A 21,736-nucleotide genomic window follows, 5' to 3' on the forward strand; every position below is an offset into this window, starting at 1 on the left:
CACCTAGAAAAGCTAATAATATTAAACTAGAGGTTCCTGGTTCTGTTGTACAGTAGTTAATCCAAAAAAACGGTTAATGCTATTGAGGTCAGGAACCTCAAATTCTTCCACACAGAAACAAGCTTGCTTTTTCACATTTTTAAGCCATCAACCGACAAATATCATTCAAGTGTGGCACAAAGAGAGAGAATGGGACAGACAAATCCTTAAATTTGATATCAGCCCGTCCCGAGAGACAGTAAAGAAAAGGATTATTTCCGATTGACAGGGCCAAGAGGGGTTCAGAATGTGGAGAAATCTCTTCTTTGTAAATTGACTTCAAAGATGACCGTCTTATATCTTTGTGCCTTGACTCATCTCTCGCGCCTCTTTCTGACCTGTAAAGGGCAGGGAGATAGTGTGATGACCTTTGACACCGCATCTCAGACTGTCTAAAGTAGGGGGTCCTGATAATTTCTATGGTAACGGGGATGTTGCACGTTAGATTGGCCTGATTCCTTCATCCTAGCGATTCATACCTGCTCCTTAGATCTGTTCATGTACATGGTTTTGAATCATTGGACTGTTTTGTCTCAGGCGATATTCTATGATGAGACAAACTGCTGTGTTAAGTACTTTATCGGCTCCTAGAAATTGTTTATTGAGCGTCGCTGGGCGGGAGGACAATTAAGAACAAATACGTATTTGATTTTGGATTTGATTTGAACAGAATGAACATGACGGGTCTTAATGAAGGATTAGACTAATCAAAGAACAATGCAAAAGCAGAAAGAGGAGATGGTCATTCAAAAAAAGAAGGTAAGATCAGTTGTTGCGAGGAGCCGAGGAAGAGAGGTGGGAGATAAAAAAAGAGGTCAAGGGTGAGTGGTGACAGTGCATAATGTGAGTGAAAGGCAGTTAGAGAGGGGCTGACCTTAACCTGCTAGATTAGATTGGCCTGCCAAGACTGCTTAGAGGGACGGATAGGAGCATTGGAAAGACTTATCACACACACATGAAGAGCAAAAAAGGCCACACTCTTCAGTGCACCGCTGCATATTTAGCCTGCTGAGATGTGTGTTTATATTAAATTAGCATATAAGCATTGAAATATGTTATGGAAGAAGACGAGATGATGCTGATAACCTTTCACACTATCATGAGTTGTTTCAGAATTATTATTATCCTGTCGTAAATTTGCTCCATGCCTCTTGGCCATCGATTATTTTTTTAACAGATCACATTCATCCATGCTCACATTTTGTGTCGATTTAAAGAAGCTTTACTCTGCTTCGTTTGTTCCTATCAAAAGAAGCATCAGAGGCTGAAATCTTTGCAAAATTCAGAAGACAAGCCCCAGTAGTTTGTTTGAAAAATACACAATGTTGCAATGAGACTTGTAGACTGGGAGTGCAAGTTAAATAAGATGGCTGTCAACACTGTCAAGGCTGTCCATGGTCTTACCCACGTCTCTCTCGCGCATAGCGCACACTAGTCCGACTGAGCGCTTGTAGAAATTGGGACAGGTTGAAATAAGATGGTTGTCTAGCTTGTCACGGGTTGCATCTCCAGTCCACATAACACACGCAGCTTCAAGTGTGGAAATTGACAGTCTGAGTGTCATTCACACTCCGAAACCCAAGTACACACTCGCACCCCTACCTTGGCCTGGAAGGAGGCAGACACACACTATGGAGGAGTCATGGAGACAGGTAGTGACAGAGGCAGAGACACTTGGAAGAATTCGCTGAGTGATGGTCTCACACACACACACAATCACACACAAGCGGAGACATCAGGCTTTGCGACTAAGTGGAGCTGAAGTTACCTGTGAGGATTTGTCTGGTCGTTTATCACTGGGTTTATAGATGCGCCACGCTCACACACACACACTTACGTACACACAATGCGTCGTCTTGCCAGTTGTCTTAGTCGCCATAGTCTTCCGTGACCACCATTTTGTCCTGTTCTAAAGTATTGATTTCCCTTCAGGACAAGTGAGACAAAGTTTTCCATCACTCTAGTAAATGAGCATCGATTGACAACTTTTTTGGGAAATCATTTAAATTTGGTACCTAATCTTACTCATCGCTCCATTTGATGTATCGTTTTTTTTTTTTTTTTACCCCCTAAAGCCACCGGTTTTGGGACATGCAGTATCAAAGAGAGTGGTGCAGACAGCGACGCAGACCTTGACGTAGATGGAGACGACACGTTGGAGTACGGCAAAGCGCAGTACACCGAAGCTGACATCATCCCATGTTCGGTAGCCGGAGAGGACCAAGGAGAAGCCAGAGAGCGAGAGGCATTACGGGGAGCTGTGCTCAAGTATGAATCCAACAACACATAAAAACAATGAACAAAGTAGACTTATACTGTAGAGTGTGCAGTAAACTTCAAAAAAATTTGAACTGTTATTTTTGATGCTACAAACTAATCATAAGCTTGAAATAGCATATCGATAAACCAACAATCGTGTGGAAAGCCTTTTTCTAGTAGCTGGACTTTGTCACTTGACAGTTTGATGCTGTTTAAAAAGTTTACAGAAAACAAGACTTCATGTTTTTTCCTTTTTATTTCAACTAGAAAATTAATGGTTGTTTTTTTAGATGCTTATTAAAGTAAAATGCAGGTGTAAATTAAATTATCTGATTTATTTGGAAAAAAATGCATGTTTTTTTTTTTTTTAAATGATTAGTTTTTTTATCTTTTCTGTTACTAAAACAAGCATTTTTTTTCTGTTGCAGCGGAGGCATGCCCTCAAACAGAATAACACCCGAGTTCTCCAAATGGGCGAGTGATGGTAAGAAGGCAAAATGTGAAATTGCACTACTGTAATTTTCGGACTATTAGTTGTGTTTTATTTTCATAGATTGGGTGGGGGGGCGACTTATACTGAGGAGTGACTCATATGTGAATTTTTTCAAAATTAAAAAAAAAAAAAAAGGTGAAACCACGATAAACGACGGCTTTGTTTGTAAGAAACACGGAGGACGAAGAGTTTGAAGGATTTAATGATTTGGAGTGACACAGAAGGTTTGAAAAGCTATTATGGCTTTTACGCACGCCCGGGCCTACCCTACGAAGCTCTCTTTCACCTCCGTGGATGGAAGTCGAGGGCCGGCGCTCGGCTCGGTGCCTGTCCGGGGACGGTGGATGGGGCTCGGACATGGCTTTTACGCACGCCCGGTGTATTTAACAAGGGAAACTTGGAAAACATGTAGGAATGCGGCCCCCGAGGACTGGACTTTGAGACCCCTGGCCTGTTGTTGCTCGTTCATGTCTGTTATTGGTGTTGGATTTTGTAGAATAAATTTCCCCCAAAATGCGACTTATACACCGGAGCGACTTATATATATATATATATATATATATATATATATATATATATATATATATATATATATATATATATATATATATATAATTTATTTATTTATTTTTATTTTTTTTTCATGTTATTGTGCATTTTATTGCTAATGTGACCTATATTCCGGAGCGACTTATAGTCCGAAAAATACGGTAATATTACATACATGAGCAACAACTTTTTGACATTGGTCTAATTGTGAATTAAAAAAGCAATATCATACATGGCTTGTTATGTGTTAACAGAGATGCCATCAACGAGCAATGGTGAGAGCTGCAAAATGGAGCCAAGCACGCCGTCGTCCTCCACTCCTTCCGCCGCCTGCGTCCCACGCACCTGTAAAAACAGCGAGATTGAGAAGTACGTTTTTGAGCTACAAACTTTTGTTTGTAATTGTTTGTAAACTCATCACGTGTGAGGTCGGTCATACAATTGGCCCAACATTTTAAAATCTTACCGTGTGAACCAAGCTCAGTATCCGTTTAAAGGAGTTAAAGTAGGAGCTGACTTATTGCATTGGAACAAGCATTCAGATGGCTTGCTCCAACCATTCCCCGGCTCACTAGTTTCCCCTCCATCCCTAAATGAAAATGAGATTTGTCTCCTTTGGTTACACTGATGTGTGCCTGCGTGTGTGTGTGGCTTTTCACAGCGCAGCTTTCGTGAGCTCTCCCCCCGTTTCCATCCCACTTGTCTTTCTGATCCCAGATGGGTAATGATCTGGTTGCCTCCCGCGGGCATCCACGTTCCCCTGCTCATTCTCCTGCAAGATAAATGAGCTCTCATGCACACACACGCATCCACAGCCACATGTACAGAGTCCCTTAGATGCCCTTTGCCCTCCAAGATAAATGGCCCCTCCAATGCCGCCAATGTAATTTCTGCCAAATTTGGTACTTTGGAACAATGCGGAGAGATTTCCATGTGGTTTCCACAAATAATTGAATCGGTCCCCAATTTCCAAGTGATGAAGCTAGCTTGCTAGCCCGCTTCGTCCTCCTTTCGACTCGGGTACTTCTCCGAGTTTCTCTGGAGGCCTTTCTCTTAAAATCTTTGTTTTGTTGCAGACATATTGCAATTTTAATTCCTGCTCTATCTTTCTTTTTAATATGAGTAAGACTGAAATGTTGTAAAACAGTAGATGAGGGTTAGGGTTAGAGCTAGTGTTTCCAAGGAGTCTTGCCATCGCTAATTAAGGTTTCAAACGAGGGTTAGGGTTTCCGACTAGTTTTAAACCAAGGTTATGGTTTTGAACTAGGTTTTAAAGCTAGGGTTAGGGTTTCCAACGAGAGTTTCCAACTACTTTTAGGGTTTCTACGATTAGGATTTCTAACTAGGCTTTCAAAGCTAGAGCTAGGGTTAGGGTTAAAGCTAGGGTTAGGGTTAGAGATAGTTTCCAAGGAGTCTTGCCATAGCTAATTAAGCTTTCAAACTAGGGTTAGGGTTTCCGACTAGTGTTTTAAACCAAGGTTAGGGTTTTGAACTAGGTTTTAAAGCCAGGGTTAGGGTTTCCAACGAGAGTTTCCAACTACTTTTAGGGTTTCTAAGATTAGGGTTTCTAACTAGGCTTTCAAAGCTAGAGTTAGGGTCTTAGGGTTAGAGCTAGGGTTAGGGTTAGAGCTAGGGTTTCCAAGGAGTCTTGCCATCGCTAATTAAGGTTTCAAACTAGGGTTAGGGTTTCCGACTAGGGTTTTAAACCAAGGTTAGGGTTTTGAACTAGGTTTTAAAGCTAGGGTTAAGGTTTCCAACGAGAGTTTCCAACTACTTTTAGGGTTTCTAAGATTAGGGTTTCCAACGAGAGTTTCCAACTACTTTTAGGGTTTCTAAGATTAGGGTTTCTAACTAGGCTTTCAAAGCTAGAGTTAGGGTCTTAGGGTTAGAGCTAGGGTTAGGGTTAGAGCTAGGGTTTCCAAGGAGTCTTGCCATCGCTAATTAAGGTTTCAAACTAGGGTTAGGGTTTCCGACTAGGGTTTTAAACCAAGGTTAGGGTTTTGAACTAGGTTTTAAAGCTAGGGTTAAGGTTTCCAACGAGAGTTTCCAACTACTTTTAGGGTTTCTAAGATTAGGGTTTCTAACTAGGGTTTCAAAGCTAGAGTTAGGGATAGGGTTAGAGCTAGGGTTAGGGTTAGAGCTAGGGTTTCCAAGGAGTCTTGCCATCGCTAATTAAGGTTTCAAACTAGGGTTAGGGTTTCCGACTAGGGTTTTAAACCAAGGTTAGGGTTTTGAACTAGGTTCTAAAGCTAGGGTTAAGGTTTCCAATGAGAGTTTCCAACTACTTTTAGGGTTTCTAAGATTAGGGTTTCTAACTAGGCTTTCAAAGCTAGAGTTAGGGTTAGAGCGAGGGTTAGGGTTAGAGCTAGGGTTTCCAAGGAGTCTTGCCATCGCTAATTAAGGTTTCAAACTAGGGTTAGGGTTTCCGACTAGAGTTTTAAACCAAGGTTAGGGTTTTGAACTAGGTTTTAAAGCTAGGGTTAGGGTTTCCAACGAGAGTTTCCAACTACTTTTAGGGTTTCTAAGATTAGGGTTTCTAACTAGGCTTTCAAAGCTAGAGTTAGGGTTAGAGTTAGGGTTAGAGCTAGGGTTAGAGCTAGAGTTAGGGTTAGAGCTAGGGTTTCCAAGGAGTCTTGCCATCGCTAATTAAGGTTTCAAACTAGGGTCAGGGTTTCCGACTAGGGTTTTAAACCAAGGTTAGGGTTTTGAACTAGGTTTTAAAGCTAGGGTTAGGGTTTCCAACGAGAGTTTCCAACTACTTTTAGGGTTTCTAAGATTAGGATTTCTAACTAGGCTTTCAAAGCTAGAGCTAGGGTTAGGGTTAGAGCTAGGGTTAGGGTTAGAGCTAGTGTTTCCAAGGAGTCTTGCCATCGCTAATTAAGGTTTCAAACGAGGGTTAGGGTTTCCGACTCGAGTTTTAAACCAAGGTTATGGTTTTGAACTAGGTTTTAAAGCTAGGGTTAGGGTTTCCAACGAGAGTTTCCAACTACTTTTAGGGTTTCTAAGATTAGGGTTTCTAACTAGGCTTTCAAAGCTTGAGTTAGGGTTAGGGTTAGGGTTAGGGGGGGGTCAGGGTTAGGGTTAATGCTTTATAAGATAGAAGGTTAATCAAGGCTAATGGACTAAAATGGTCTTTTACAAGCAATACGAGTAGAGGGTAACAAAGTTTAAAAGGGATAGGTTGGTGAGTCAGGCTTTCATTCAGTTAGGCAGTAAATGTTAGTTTTGCTTTGAAGATGAGGTACGGCATACTTTTGTTATAATCATAAATTTGTTTAAAGTTAGGACCGAGATCCAGTTGTAATGACAGATGTCTCCCAATAAATTTGCTATTTTCATGCTCTTAATTGCACCAATTTAATGCATCTTCTATTTTTTTTCTCCTACGCCAAAATATATTTTTCTCCCTTTCTTGTTTTCTCAGAGTCACTGAAGATGAGTCCACAGCTACCACCATGGAGGCTCTGAAAGCTCGAATCAGAGAGTTGGAGAAGCAGATACTGAGAGGAGACCGATACAAGTGTCTCATTTGCATGGTGAGTATAGAGTAGAGTTGGTGATGGACTTTTTTTTTCTGTCTGATGGAGCACCATTTAGTTCGGGTGTACTAGCACTTTGTCAGGTCATTTGTGACCTGTAACTGACAACCCAAGATTTTAAGGGAGGTATTTCTCAGGGTTGGACTATTATGCAACAAAACACAAGTGTGGTAGTTTCCCCAACTTAGGTTCCTCACTCATTTTGTGATAGATGTTTTCTGATTCTTTGGCTGCAATGGTGTGGTGGTGGTGGTGTTTTGTGTGTTGTGATGGCTGTTGGAAAGCTGCATGACTTTGTGTAACTTAAGTGCTTCCCGTGGCGACATGACAGGATTTTCCAAAAATGAAAACGTGTCAAAATAAAAAGTCTGGGTGGAAACGCCATTTCAACGTGAGTACAGCATGCTGATGCACCAAGTAATGGTACCAGGATTGCATGGTGAATTTCTGCTAACAAAAATGACACAATCCAATAATTGCCAAATGCCATGACCTAAAAAAAAAAAAGTAGAAATCTGCTGGTTATATCCTTCTCATGCAAATAAATAGATAACAAATAAATAGAAAACCTTTAAATGAGAAACTACATTGGCCAACAATGTTCTGCGCTATTCATGGGAGACAGGAACCGAGCTGGTATTTGTATGCACATTTATTAAATTATTTAACTGCCAATTCTATCAGAGTCTGTCATCAAGAAAATATTGCACATTACTATTTACCACACAGACATTCTCAAACACTGAATTACTGTGGTCTGCATACATCAATACTTAACAAATTGGATGATTCCCGTCTTTAGGAGGTTGATGAAATTGCGCTGTCAGGTAAAAAGAGACCTCGTGTTTGTGGTCAGGATTGATTAGCCTCACAGATCAATGATAAAGGCTACATGCTCATCTGTGGTGATAACATATACGAGACATATTGTCAGTTCGGTGGATGTTCTGCGTCATTTGATTGGACTACAGATTGCAGCCCCCCTCCCCGCCTTGTTTTTTTTTTTTGTTATTTATTTTTTGGGGAGAGTGTTTGTGTCAAGTACCCATTTTGACATGCTTCACTTGTGGAGACACTGCAGCGGCCACATCTTGTGCTTGTGCTTGTGTGTGCATGGGTAATTACAGACGCTTGCACTTCCTAAAGGTCGCTTGGTGCCCCAGGCGATAATTGATCATGCAATGTGCTGTGGACACATGCCTCCGCTCTCCTTATCATCTGTCACTGTCTTTCATTATGAACAAGGATTTGGGCTCACATGCATAAAAAGACAAATACAGTGGATATTTAACAACTCTGCAGACTGTGACTTTTGAAGTGAAAGATGTGATTTTTTTATATAATTAGAATATATTAATTTGCAAGCGACTCAACTTTTATTGAGGAGTTTTTTTTTTTAATAAAAGAAATGCCAGAGTTAAATTACTGCCAATTTCATTCATAGGTGTTTAAATTACAAGAAGAAACTCACTGCATCATACTCAAACCGAGACGTATCAAATCAAATTGTTCTCCCAGTGAATCAAAAACAATCAAATGGTTCCACTTCTAATTGAACCTCCTCATTAATCTTATTTTACAATTGTAATGTCAATATGAGGTAATTCTCCTATCTTTACATAATCTGCTGTGTTTCATTGTATCACAGATAATTATAAATGCAGTTTTGTGAGTGATGTCATTTCTGCTCAGTAACATTAAATGGTATACAACTATAAAAACCGTCTTCGGGATGGAGGATATGTGTCCTTAAAAAGATTCTATTTGCTGTGTCCTCACTGGCTGGCTCTCACTAGTACACATGCTCTCATCTGAATGAGACTTTGGTGTTTTGTATCCATAGTGCACTGCACGCGTATGCGAGTGCAATCACGACAAGCCGCCTCTGTGCTGCCACCTTTCGCCCCCTTTCCTCCCCCAACACCCTCATCCTTCCCTTCCGCAGAGGAAGCCTGCTATCCAGTCAGGTGTGGAAATCAAGAGACTAGGGGCATGGCCAGGGCCCCGCCCTATGGCCAGTGAGGTCAGAGAGAGGCAGCCTAAGTCCCTCCCCCTTGGCTTGTACTACCTGTACAGGGGCCTTGTGATTGGTGGCTACGGCAGCAGCATAAAGAGGCTCCTTCCACAGCCTCTACGGAGGGTAAGGCTTTCCCGCCCTCTCTTGACCACCTCCTCCCTCATTTCTCCGTCCTTTTGAGAGAAAAACAAACAAGCACCAATAAGATTGGATTCATTCATGGCTGTCTCCCTCATCTTCTCCCTCAGCCTGCGCCCGCCGCTTGTTGCCTGCCTGATATTGTCTGTGCGTGCGTGTGCATTAACGACCCGACGCGGGTCGCTGCTCAAATGCCTCCCCTCCATGCTGCCTTGCTTAATGGTTCTGTGGCTGATGATGTCGCGTCATGGTCAGTGGTGTCATGCACCCAATTGGTCAGAGTTGGTCTTTGTCGTACAGTGCTGTTCTGTTTTTTTGTTTACCGAGATGACTGAGGGGTGATGGTGTCCTACAGATTTTGAGCCAACCCTTCTTATTTCTGTCTCTGCAGGATTCCTACACGATGCCACTCACCTCCATACAGTGCTGGCATGTCCACTGTGAAGAATGCTGGCTCAGGACTCTGGTATGTCTCATATGGACGCACACAGATTGTAGACAAAAGTCTAGAATCCTTCTTATACAGCTATGACAAGAAAACTGAGGGTAACCTTTCACAGTTAAAAATATTTCTTGAGATTTTTTTTTCAAATCATATGTATTGATCGGATACTCGATTTGCCGGCTTCGTATCTATGCCCAGGTCTTTCTAGAGTGAAACAAAGGGGGGGGGGATGACACAAATATTTATACATCACTGTCGATATTATACTGTCTACTCATCTGTACTTGAAACTCTTGACTAGGAACGTACAACATGAATTTGTAGTTGGTGCATAAATGGTGTTAAGTCGTAATTTCAATGATCGCTTATAATTTTTTTACATACCATATTTACCCATAGCTTTTTATTGAAACAAGGTCATATTGGTGAAGGTGGAGGTTACCATGTTGGCTTGGCCCTTGGCAAGTCTTCCAGTTTTTCACCTGGCCCATTTGCAAAATGCATTGCTGACCACTGCTTAAGGTAGTCTAACAATGCATTTGGCAAGAGTGCCCAAAGAAAATTGTTATTTTTAAGCTGCAGTCAGCTGACTTTTATTTCCTGTCGCTTGATTACCAAAGGGACATAAATAAGACCTTAAATGAGGCCTTATGTTTCTTTCTAACTTATACCTGTGAATTTTTTGAGTGTCTGCTCATCCGTGCTACCACCACCGGTCTAATAATGGAACATTAAACTCATAGCCCGGAGACAGCGATAAAAATTCGAGGGCCAAGTGGATCAAAGTGAATGCTGCAGATTCTCGTTAACGCCTGCCCAGCCCCTCGCTGCTTTAAGCGTAGCAAAGTAAAGCGGCTGGAGCGCAGCATGACTGGCACAAACTCGTCTGCCGTCATCACACGCAGAGAACGATTCCAAGCTGGAAAAAAATGGTGTTTGCCAACTTGAAACGTATTATCAAAGGCAGAAAACCTCCTGCCAAGAGAAGGGCCGCAGTTTGACACTGAAAGCACACTGTGCATGCTCCTTCTTGCTAAAAGCAATCGTTGCTGTTCGCCACATATTTGGTTAGCTCAAATGCCAATTTATCTGGTAAGGTGTTGAAGTGGAAGTGTTTTTTGCCAATTGTCCATAGGGGAACAAGAAGTTGTGCCCTCAGTGCAACACCATCACCTCACCCGGGGACCTGCGGCGTGTCTTCTTGTAAAGAGAGCACCTCCATGCATCGGCCACCACCGTGGATTTCATTGTCATTTTGTTTACCCCGCCCCGGCAATTCTGTGGACCAGGATGTTGATGCCAAACCTTCCCCCCCCCCCGCAAAAAAAAGAAGTTGAGCTGACTGGACTGAACAAAGGACACGAGCAGCGCTCACTGTCTCTTGCCGCCCTCGCGCACCTTCCCACAGTAACATGGGGAGACTGGACGTTCCTCCACGATTTTGGATGTCATCTACCGATGGACAGTTATTCGGCGGATATCCTCACACACGTGACTCACCCACTCACCAAAAAATTTATATCCCTTATTGTATGCAGAAATAAAACTCTAGAAGAGGCCAGTCCATGACAACTGAGCTTTCAGACCAACTAAGAAGAATCTCCCAGTTATTATCGCGAGGTGGACTCGTGCTCCGCCTCGTTTCTAGATAATCCCCTACCTCTTTTTTGTTTGTTTCTTAAGGAATGCATACTCCCCCCCCCTCCCCCGTTGAAGATGCAGTTCAAGCACATGTAGTTACGGTTGTGTATGTTTACAAAGTTAGAGTTTAAACATTTTGGGGTACACGCACGGAACACAAATGCATACAGTTTTCTGAGCAGACACGCAGGTGTGTACAATATTTAAGTTGCGTTTTTGGTTCGAAGATTTGGGGTAAAAAATGGCTGGAGTTAAAGAAGCCTTCTGTATTTTCCAAAAACAATACAGTTTGAACATCTTCATTGTACAGAGAAAAAAAAAAAACTACTCAAAAGTAGATGGTCAAGATTTAGGTGTACTTCTGCAGAATACCTAATTGAGTGTAGCACTAAAAAAAAGTCAAGTGATGATCTTTTGTTTGTTTTTATGGTTGGGAGAAATTCCTACTTTCCACGACTTTACGCCAAACAAGCACGAGCTGCTGCGTTTGTTTTTCTTGGATTTTTTTTTTTTTCCAACTCCAAAAACTCTTCACTTGGAAATACAGATCCTTAAGTTTCAACTGAAAGATTCTCACCAAAAGTCATTTTCCTTCATTCTCATACTGCTTCGCTGCAAAAAAATACAACCTGAAGATACCAAACTTTTCTAGTTCAATGAGTGCAAGCCTCTAGAAAAAGAGGAGCGGCTCTTGCTGAACTGGCAACAACCTGCAGCTTAACCCTGCCCCTTATCCTCGGGCAGCAGCAGCCAAGGTGGTGGTGTGCTTTGTGTTTGTAAAACTATGTATTCTGTGGCGTCTGTATTGTTGTTAAAATTGTTGAAAAAGAAAATAAAACATTCTTAAGTAACACGAGTGGTCCTGTTCACAAGTCCCCGGGTCGTCAAATTAAAAAAATGCTTTTTTTCTGGTTGTGCACATTTCAATAGGCTCATCCTTACTGTTGATTATTATCATTTTGTATTCTTTACGTAGCTATCAAACACTTGGAACATTTGATAATCAGCAGAGTGAAACATTTACAATCTCATTCTTGGCTTTTACGTTGATTCAAACCTGCCCCAAAGATGACAAATTTGCACGACATGAATTATGTCAATAATTTTGTGTCTTGTATATTCTTGGAAAAGGGACGTCTTTCCCATTTGTATATTACATTTCACATTAATTAAATGATTGTAAATCTCACTTGACCTATTTGGGCCTTTTTGTTTCTTGCCTCTTGTTTTATAATGGGTTGTAGGTTGAGAGCTGGCTGAACCTGAGAATACTCTTGATCCTGGGAATTTGAAGACGGTAAATCTTGGTATGTAGAAAGTACGTGATTATAACCACTGTGTGACTTTATGCATTCATCTAGGGAAGGGAATATGAAATGGAAGCAGATTCTTTTGACCGTTCACATTATGCTTAAACTTAAGGGAGCACCGCCATCTAGCGGATTTGCAGTAAATTTCTCTGAGGGAGTGAAGGTACAATAAAACAATTTTATTTGATCCAAAATATCAGTGGATGACACAAATAATCCAAAACTAAAAATTTTATTGTTTTAATGTTCATTATTTATATTGTTGAACGGTCTGCATATCAAATATTACTATTGTACAGTCCTGTTTTAAAATTCATTATTTGCAAAACACATTTAATGAATAGCCTTCTAAATAAACAAGAAATTGCAATAATGTTTTATGTGACTAAATACGTATGCAAAAGGATGCTGACATTTTTAAAATATTTTTTAATAGCAGGGACTGTGTTTATAAGTTAATAAATCTGACTCAAATATCGTGATTCCCTTGCAATAGACAGTAGCCGGCAATAATTCTAACAGCAGTGACTCAGTTTCTCCACATGGGGGCAATGTCAGGCAGGAAAAGTGTCCCTCTTGTCATGCAATCACAATTTCAATGGCAAAGTCACCATAACACGAGTATGCAGAATATAATTTTATGATATTAAAGCCATATTTAAAGCTTAAAAGTCCACTCCACTTTGCAAAAACAAATAAGTTTTGGTAGTAAAACTCCTAATCCACTTTAAGGCATTTTTATCCCATCATCACCATTTGCTGAGATTTTCTGAAATGCAGATGATCTACTATTACACAGCTATTTCAGATGGTTAAGAAAAGTAGCTCTTTGCGATACTGATGAGTTTGCAGGTTGGTTATGGACACCCCTTGTACCCTCCCTGGCCACCCACAAATCTACCTGTGATTTTAACTCTTGACACATTTAATTATAACAAGACAAAAACTTACAACTCACCTGAATGCAAACCTTTTTAAAAAAATTGCCTCCAGTATGATTCTTAGTCGACATCTACCAAAATTATTGCTTTCACATAATTGCAAGCAAAAATATTAAATGCAATGTTAAACAACATCCAATGTCCACACATGTGACAAATTAAATTTAACAAATTCAATCTTTTGTTGTTTTACTCAAAATTATCAGAGCTCAATCAATTATTTATTATTTCCAAGTAATTTTTTTTTGCCAATTCCATTATTTCAAACTTTTTTGTCAAATTCCCTCACCAATGTTTAATAATAATTACCACCACAAGGCATAAAATAATTTTTAAATATGAATGCAAATAAGTGGGTGTTGTCATGATATGCTAATACATTTGGTTTTCACTGTAACCTTTCTGCCATTATTGTTACATATGTGCTATATTTCTATACTTTTTGGCTTGTTGGCTGCAGTGTCACCTGTCATGGTTTCGATCAAAGTCTCTTGGCAAATGAACCTGATACGAGCTGACTTCAACACTATTCGAGTCGTTTGAACCTGTTGCCTTGTGAGCCATCTGTCAGCTGTTCTTGCTCAAATACTTCTTTCGTAATTATGCTGCTCTAAGTTGGATCAGACAACTTTTTCAGACCCCCCTCTTCATCTCTAAGATGGCTCCATATTTATTTCTTGGACACGTTTCCTTGAATACGTATAGCTTGTTGCTTTGCTATTGACTTGCAAACACACTTACATGTGACGATTCCATTTTTCATGACATTTTTAACCCTGCGAAAGTCTATTCTTGCCAGTCCCTTCCTTAAAGTCAGTTTCAATAAGCTCCAGGTCCTTATGACACAAGCAAGGAGAACTTTTGAGTACCTGAGTATTAATGCCTTTCTCATTCATAAATTACATCAACATATGGTTACTCTTCTTCTTTTTCTTCTTCTTCCACTTAATATTATTACAAAAGGGACGCAAAAGTAGAAAATAAAGTTCCTTCTCCATCATCAGAGTGTCTTTCATCTTGATGATCCCCCTGGGGAGAACGTTGGCCTCGGAAGCCAGCATGCACGTGTTGGGACGAAAGGGGTGGGTGTCTAATATAGGTTTCCAGTGTCTTGAAATCGGAATATGATAACATGAGATAAAGGGATGTAAGCATTTGTGAGTCTGTTTGGTGGGTGCATATACCCAACCTTCCCACATAGTTTGTAAAAAAAAAAACTATCATGATTGTCAGTCTTCCCAAAAAGGGTCGTAAGTTCATCAAAGCGTTTTGCTTAACTGAAAATTAAATGTGCATGCAAACTATGTTTGCATCTGTAATGACTTACAAGAGCTCAAGAAAGTTGGCCCAAATGTTGAAACATATTAAAATATCAAAGAATATGCATATTTAATAGTTTTCTCCCTTGAGGGAAAAACACACTTAAACTGAGCAAAACAAACCTGCTGGTTTTACTGAAACACAAATTACTAAACTAAGGCACATTTTTCAACAATTTTCTACCTACCTACCTACCTACCTACCTACCTACCTACCTACCTACCTACCTACCTACCTACCTACCTACCTACCTACCTACCTACCTACCTACCTACCTAGGTCTAATACACCTACCTAACACATCTATCATGAATTATACTTTAAAATAAATTAAAAAAAACATCAGTTACGCTGATAAAAGGAACACTCTGTTGGAAATATAAATTTCTCTCTCCCATGTGTGAAAATTATTACAGTATGTTGATGATTTAAGCTTATATTGGTTATATACCGTATATGGTTTTATTTACTACTTTCAAATGCAAGTAACTAGTACTATCAAATATATTATATTTTAGAATTGACCTGTCCAAAACTGTAGGCAACACAATCCGCAACAGTAGTCTGGCTATGTTCATCTGTGCTGAAAAAAAAAAAAGTCAAAAAGAAGCGTAACTACTTATGTTATGACTAAATTTATACTTGTGTAAACTCTTTTTACACTGTTTGTAAAGGCCCACTACCTTTTGGATTACTTTAGGTAAATCTTAGATTTAACAGGTGCTAATCCTGTAATTAGTCAGTTTGTCAAATGGGAAGAGTCAACTATTCTTGTTTTTGTAAAGATTTTTACAAACATTTCAAACAATGCTTTGTTAGTGAAGACTTAAAGTAATGTACACAAGTGCTGCTGTTGTAGTCTTTGCGTACATAGAAAAAAGCACACGCCCACTGAGACATGCTTTAGTAGTTTACCAAAGCTTCTAAAAAATAAAAAAGTTTTTGCAGGAGTATTTTTCCGAGGTGATTTGAAGTAAGTGTCGTTCTTTGACTTTTAATAGTCAACTAAAATCTGTCATGTTTATGGTGTGTGTTGTGGCATGATTCAATATTTTTGGAATGTGTCACTGCAGGGCATTCTATGTTGAATATGCATTCTCAGTTTACTACCTGTTGAAATATCAGGCTTACTTTTTGATGGCTTCCCCACTAAACGTACATTAGCCTATGGCACATTTCTTTCAGCGGTCTTTTAGCGGTCATTTCATCATTTGGTCATTACACGGAGTCACAAGTCACACAACACAAACCGGCCCTGTGTGTCTTACTCCCCATCAGGAGTGTGAAATGAGAAATGAGGGCAAGACAGAGAGTTGCCTGTTTGTACATATCTGTGCATTGTATGTGCAGTGTTCACTGACTATAACCGATTTTTAATACTACTTCAAACATCCACCTTGTGAACGTTTTGAACACAATGTGTGGTGTGTTGTACAGTAAGTTACTTTAGCATCCATGTTAATTTCAGTTTATATTTTCATACAGTTTCACGTCATATGTTAGCATTAATGTACCGTATTTTCCGCACTATAAGGCGCACTTAAAAACCTCCAATTTTCTCTAAAGCTGACAGTGCGCCTTATAATCAGGTGCGCCTTATATATGGATCAATATTGAGCCACTACAGCAGGCGTGTCCAAAGTCTGGCCCGTGGGCCAAATGTATATATCTTATATACGGACAAAGTTTTAAAATGGGCCATTCATTGAAGGTGCGCCTTATAATCCGGTGCGCCTTATATATGGACAAAGTTTTAAAATGGGCCATTCATTGAAGGTGCGCCTTATAATCCGGTGCGCCTTATAGTGCGGAAAATACGGTACTGTACTAAAGTTTGATGACATGACATTGTTTTGTTGAACATGTTTAAATCAAAGGTCCTCACAATGGTCCTCACCACATGAGTAGCCCCATAAGGCTGGTCCAAAAATAACTCACCAGTGATAGGACATTATGATTTTCTTGGACTGTTGTACAAATTATCATTTGAGATTTATGGGTAAAAGAACGTTGCACATTGTAAATATTGTCAGACATCATTAATGGGATTAGTGTCTGAAAAAAAACAACACAGTGCATTATTTTATGAGTGTTTGGCTCTTGCATTTAATGTTAACAACCCAGGTCAGCTTATTAGCAGTGATGAAAATTCAACCTATTACAAATTTAAGTGAAAACAACTAAAAAAAAAAAACACTACCCTCCCCTTCTTTTTCACATCTTCCACTTTCTTGGCCTCACCTATCCATCTCTCAGCTCTCTCCCACCCTGCATATCTGTGCCTGCATGGAGGATGAGGGATTTTGATGTTGTCCCAGACAATGGACAATTTGGGTGATTTCCTGTGTGCCAGTGTCATATGATTTTGTCCTGAGGCTGAGCTGATCCTGAGTCTTTTGTTTGTCTGGCTTGAGCTGTGGAAGTCAGACTTCCCTCTTTCTCTCAGTGTCTTTTCATGTGGCCTGCGTGAATGAGCCCAGTCCATGGCTATTGTGGTGTGATTTAGTGATTGCCTGACTGGATCCAATGACCGAAAGCTTGACGTGCTGTGTTAACTGTGTATTCGATACTAGTAGCCATACCTTTCACAGGGATCATCTCTCCACGTAAGGAAGGCGCATGCATTGTTACAAACAATACCTTTTCTTTGGCTAAATAAAAGAGGTTTTAGAAGCATTGCCCAATAGAGAATTTGAATGTTTAAGTTGTATTAAGGACAGCGATGATGTTGTTGATGATCTTTCTTGTCATTTTCTGCTTCAAAAGATGAATTGAATTTTTGGCAAGCATCGCGTCTTGTTGGTTGAATTCCTTAGGTGTGTTTCATGTGGAATGGATGTGTTCAGCAGTCGATTACAACTGACATCGGGAAGCGATGTGTGATATGCCGTATTATACGCTAGATTGACATGAATGGTGGAAATCATCTTAATCAGGAAATGTCAGCCTGAATGTTGTTGTTTTTTTGTTGGTTTTTTTTGCACCCAGCATGTTCATGACCTGAGGATTTAATTAACCGTGAATGTCAATAACATGAAAATTCAAAGAGATATGCCGCAGGAGTCTTGACAGAAGCGCTAATTTTATTTGTGACTGATGTCCTCATGCTGTTGTGAAACGCCTCAAGAAATCTGCCTGTTTTCATTTGAACATATTTTAGTCTAAATAAAGCCAAACACAAGTTTTTTGTTTGATATTCTCTTCTAGTGTCATATGCTGTAGGTGTGGGAATCTCTCTCCACTTCATAAGTCCATTATAATTTGATTTCTTGACTTATTACTTTTAAGAAAGGAATTCTAATTAGTCATTAGATATATTTATTGCTGTTATTTCAACAAAACAAAAATTTAAGCGATCATGTAGAATGTAGGCTTGTGTGGCCCCGCACTGCAGCTTTGGTTTGCATCCCGTAATAATCTTTAAGCAACAGAACTCTGAATATTCGGATATTGTCTTAAATATTGATGCTTCCGATACCAGATAAAGATTAATGATCAAATATGAATATAGATGTTTTTAATACTTCATTTCATATGATTTATTCGCTACATTGTATCAGAAAGGAAAGCAGAGATATCGATTAGCAAAAAGAAAAATTGCAAAAAAAAACTCTGAAATAGCTAAAGATGAAATTAAGGTTACAAATGTAAACCCCGTGATAGACTGAGGCTGCAATAACCCAACTGTGAAGTGGCGAGGGAACATTGTAATTCGTAAATTATAGAAATGAGGTTCTTGAACTGCAAATTTACATCACTGCGCCAACATTAAGCTTTGCATCCTGGAATCCTCTGAAAAAAATAAATAAAAGCATTGCAGGAAATTACTTTGAGCTTCAAGAAGAGGTTCCAGTCAAAGGCTTATGTCGGTGACCCAGACAGTGGCAGTCAGAACATTCACGTTGGGGTTACCTCATCTGACTAGACGCGAGTTTGGCCCGATCTAATTTAACGTTTTCATTTTGTTGTACACATTTTCTGTTTATGGCATGAGGATGGAGTTTCAAAATTCAACAAAATGTTATGATATTCATTTGCAGAATAACAAGTTTCATCTTTGATCATCCATAAAAACTAGCGAGTGACATCATCAATAGTGTTTGCGGAGACACTTTGAGTACTTTATAGTTTTAAAAATGCGATACAAATGAAAGCCTGTTTGCAGTTAGTGGAATGTGCTTTTCCGGTCATAATTCCACTATGTTGCAGTTCATCTCAAATGTGTTTTGTAGGTGCAAAGCTCATGTCTCTCAAACTCATCCACATCAAACTACCTATCCTAACTTTGCTGATATGGTTAGTGTTAAGGGTTGGAGGTCAAGTTTACTTCTTCAGTTTTTATTCAGATTATGTTAACGATGTCTGGAAGACATGCAACGTTATTTAAGTTTGATGTAAATGAAGCAAAACCAAACATACTTCTAAAGCATGTCTTCCTAAAGCGAGAAAAAGAAATGTTAAAGCGAGAAAAGAAAATAGAAAGAAAGAAAATATTGTCCAGTGCAAGAGTCAATAATTCCCAAACGGCTGCAAAACCGTCTTTCTGTTCGGAATCATGAAGCTCGTATGTGATAGTAATTAATAAAGCTGAAAACAAAGAGCATCTTTGCTTTAATTATATTTAGCTTGAGCTATTTAGTAATTGGACTGCCGTGCCTAGTTATGGTATGTAAATCATCAACTGTCGTAACCAGAAGGAAACGCTGTTAACAAATAACTCTTTGAACACTTTCCTTTTAATTTCCTGTGCAATTGCATTTGTCAGGTTTAATTATATTTTCAGGACTCGGACTCGGCATTTTGACCAAGGCAAAAACAGTAAATATTTGACCCCTTCATGATTTGTTAGGGAGTTTCATTTATATTTTCCCAATTTATCCGTTTATTTTACATATTTCACAAAGATAATACCGATTTTCGAGCCAATTTTAATATCATACAAAAACAACCCAAGTAAATACAGCATGCAGTTTCGAAATGATACAAATCTATCTGACCATTTATGAAATTGTAAAGATGGTTGTCTTTGTGAAGTATTAAAATTAGCACTGAAAGATTTTGTGAGTGAATCTTTTGAACGACTCTTGAACAGTATCAGGGGAGTCATAGCTGTCAAATTCACTGCAATGTTAGAAACTCAAGAAATGTGTGTGAGTCAGTGAGTGAGTAATAATGGAGATGAAGAATGGGAATGAAATGGGGAAAAAAAAGGAAGTACTATGTTCTATCTGGGCTTGCCATTGAGACTGTGCTGTGGTGCCAGTGCTGTAACGGCATCTAAATACAAAATCTCCCAGAGCCAATTAGTGGCCAATCTGGGCACTTTGAAGTTTGTCGTCAGCGAGACCCAACGCTTCCTTTCTGCATTACAGAGTCAGTTTGCCGTTGTTTTCTCAAGGGAATGAACAATACGTGCCTTGAGCCATGCGTGTACATTTTTCTGTCTGTGTGTTTATTCATAATCCTAAAAGCCACTGAATAGGGGCCAAACCAAATGCCCCAAATTGTATCGCATTTATTTCACTCTTTCTTTCTCTCAATCTCTCTTTTGAAATGATCACAGAGTAAAAATATTTCTAGATAAACTTCATCTGGTTTGGTCCTTTGACCTTTTTAACATTATTTGTGGCCAATACTGATATCCTTCAGATGATCTGTCAGATGCATAGCTATGAAGTGACTCCTCAGTCCCTTCTTCATTCCAAAAAGCTCTGTACTCGATTATCATTGTCATCTTTTGGAAACTCATTTACGAGGATGATGCGCTATGGTCACAATGTGATAAGACAACATCCGCCAAATTTAACCATCACCAGGCCGACACACAAGAGCCAGAATAACCATTTGTAAATCACTTTGGGATTGCCTGAGAAATTTGCATCAGTAACAAGTTGACACTAATCAAGTTGCCAGTGAGCGTAATCGGATATTTAAATTGATAGATTCAGAATGACAGATGTGAAAGGTCTTCAATGTTTGCCGTCATGTTATCAAACTGCCCTCAACTTCTTGGTTCACAAGCTTTCCATTTCCACAATGACACAAGCGAGAAATGCTGAGTTTCCACTTTTGTACCGCTAATGGGGTCTTGGCTAATAGTCCCCGGTGGGGTGCGTTTCCTTCACGAAGGAAAGTACAGAAGACATTTACCGTGTGCTATAGCTGACCTGCTATAGTCACACTCCAGTCTACTTCCTCCACTTGAATTTGTCTCTATTAGTTAGTTCCTGATTATTAAGGTGATCCACTGGGGGCGATTTGGTGGTTTCTAAAATGTCTGCTTGTGCAATAGAATTAAAATAAATAGATCCCTCAACTCACATAGTTTAATCGATGTGACATTTTATAGTTTATATCTGACACAAATTTATGTTTTGTTCCCCCCCCCAACTCGGGTAGTTAGTTGCTGAATAATTTGTGAGGTTCTTAATTTTGGGGTTCTCAGGCTACACAGACGTCCGGCCGGGATTTCAAGGGGCTTTCCCTCCACTTCCTACATGCACGGTTGAGGTGAACAGTGGAGACAGGACTGCATGGGAACTTGTGATTACTCATGAATCAAAGATCAGATCTTTAACCTGATCAGAGGAAGACAAAATTATTGAGTTCCTGTTCAGGCGACACACTGATTCCTTTATGCTTAGCCTACGTTGATGATGGGTAGTTTTGGGCATATCCGAGGTGGGGAGTGGGGGGTGACTTCCTCGGGCATTTGTGTTTATGACAATTAGATAAATAATAGAAATACAAGTTTTAGGAGTGAATGGTGGAAAATACATGTAGTGCATATTTTAAGCAAAATGTATCGTATTTTCCGCACTATAAGGCTCACCTAAAAACCTCCAATTTTCTCAAAAGCTTTATAATCCGATGCACGTATATATGGCCCAATATGGATTCGTGGATGAGGACTAATTTATTAAAGTAACCCTCACATGTTTATTTTGTGTGTTGTGTGATATTAACATTTGAGCAACGTTGAGTTCTTGATATATTATTGTTTTCACTATTTCGAGTGTTACTATATTGTGATTGCATTAACGTT

At 39.5% G+C, this 21,736-nt stretch overlaps 1 protein-coding gene across 10 annotated transcripts in view; it reads left to right on the plus strand.

Moving 5' to 3' along the window:
• Positions 1–21,736, plus strand: part of rnf220a (ring finger protein 220a) — a 133,736-nt gene that overhangs the window by 101,655 nt on the left and 10,345 nt on the right. For 4 of the 10 annotated variants that reach the window (XM_049747532.1, XM_049747536.2, XM_049747531.2 and 1 more), the window contains exons 9-15: positions 2,115–2,307; positions 2,727–2,782; positions 3,595–3,709; positions 6,765–6,876; positions 8,825–9,019; positions 9,426–9,500; positions 10,615–11,971. In XM_049747532.1, the coding sequence (XP_049603489.1) occupies positions 2,115–2,307; positions 2,727–2,782; positions 3,595–3,709; positions 6,765–6,876; positions 8,825–9,019; positions 9,426–9,500; positions 10,615–10,686 (818 nt within the window). In that variant the 3' untranslated portion in view covers positions 10,687–11,971. Of the gene's footprint in view, positions 1–2,114; positions 2,308–2,726; positions 2,783–3,594; positions 3,710–6,764; positions 6,877–8,824; positions 9,020–9,425; positions 9,501–10,614; positions 11,972–12,364; positions 12,428–12,481; positions 12,634–21,736 lie in introns of those variants that run through there. The other 6 variants (XM_049747540.2, XM_049747537.2, XM_049747538.2 and 3 more) reach the window with 4 other exon arrangements.

Source organism: Syngnathus scovelli, chromosome 17 (genome assembly GCF_024217435.2).
Source record: "Syngnathus scovelli strain Florida chromosome 17, RoL_Ssco_1.2, whole genome shotgun sequence".
NCBI lineage: Eukaryota > Metazoa > Chordata > Actinopteri > Syngnathiformes > Syngnathidae > Syngnathus > Syngnathus scovelli.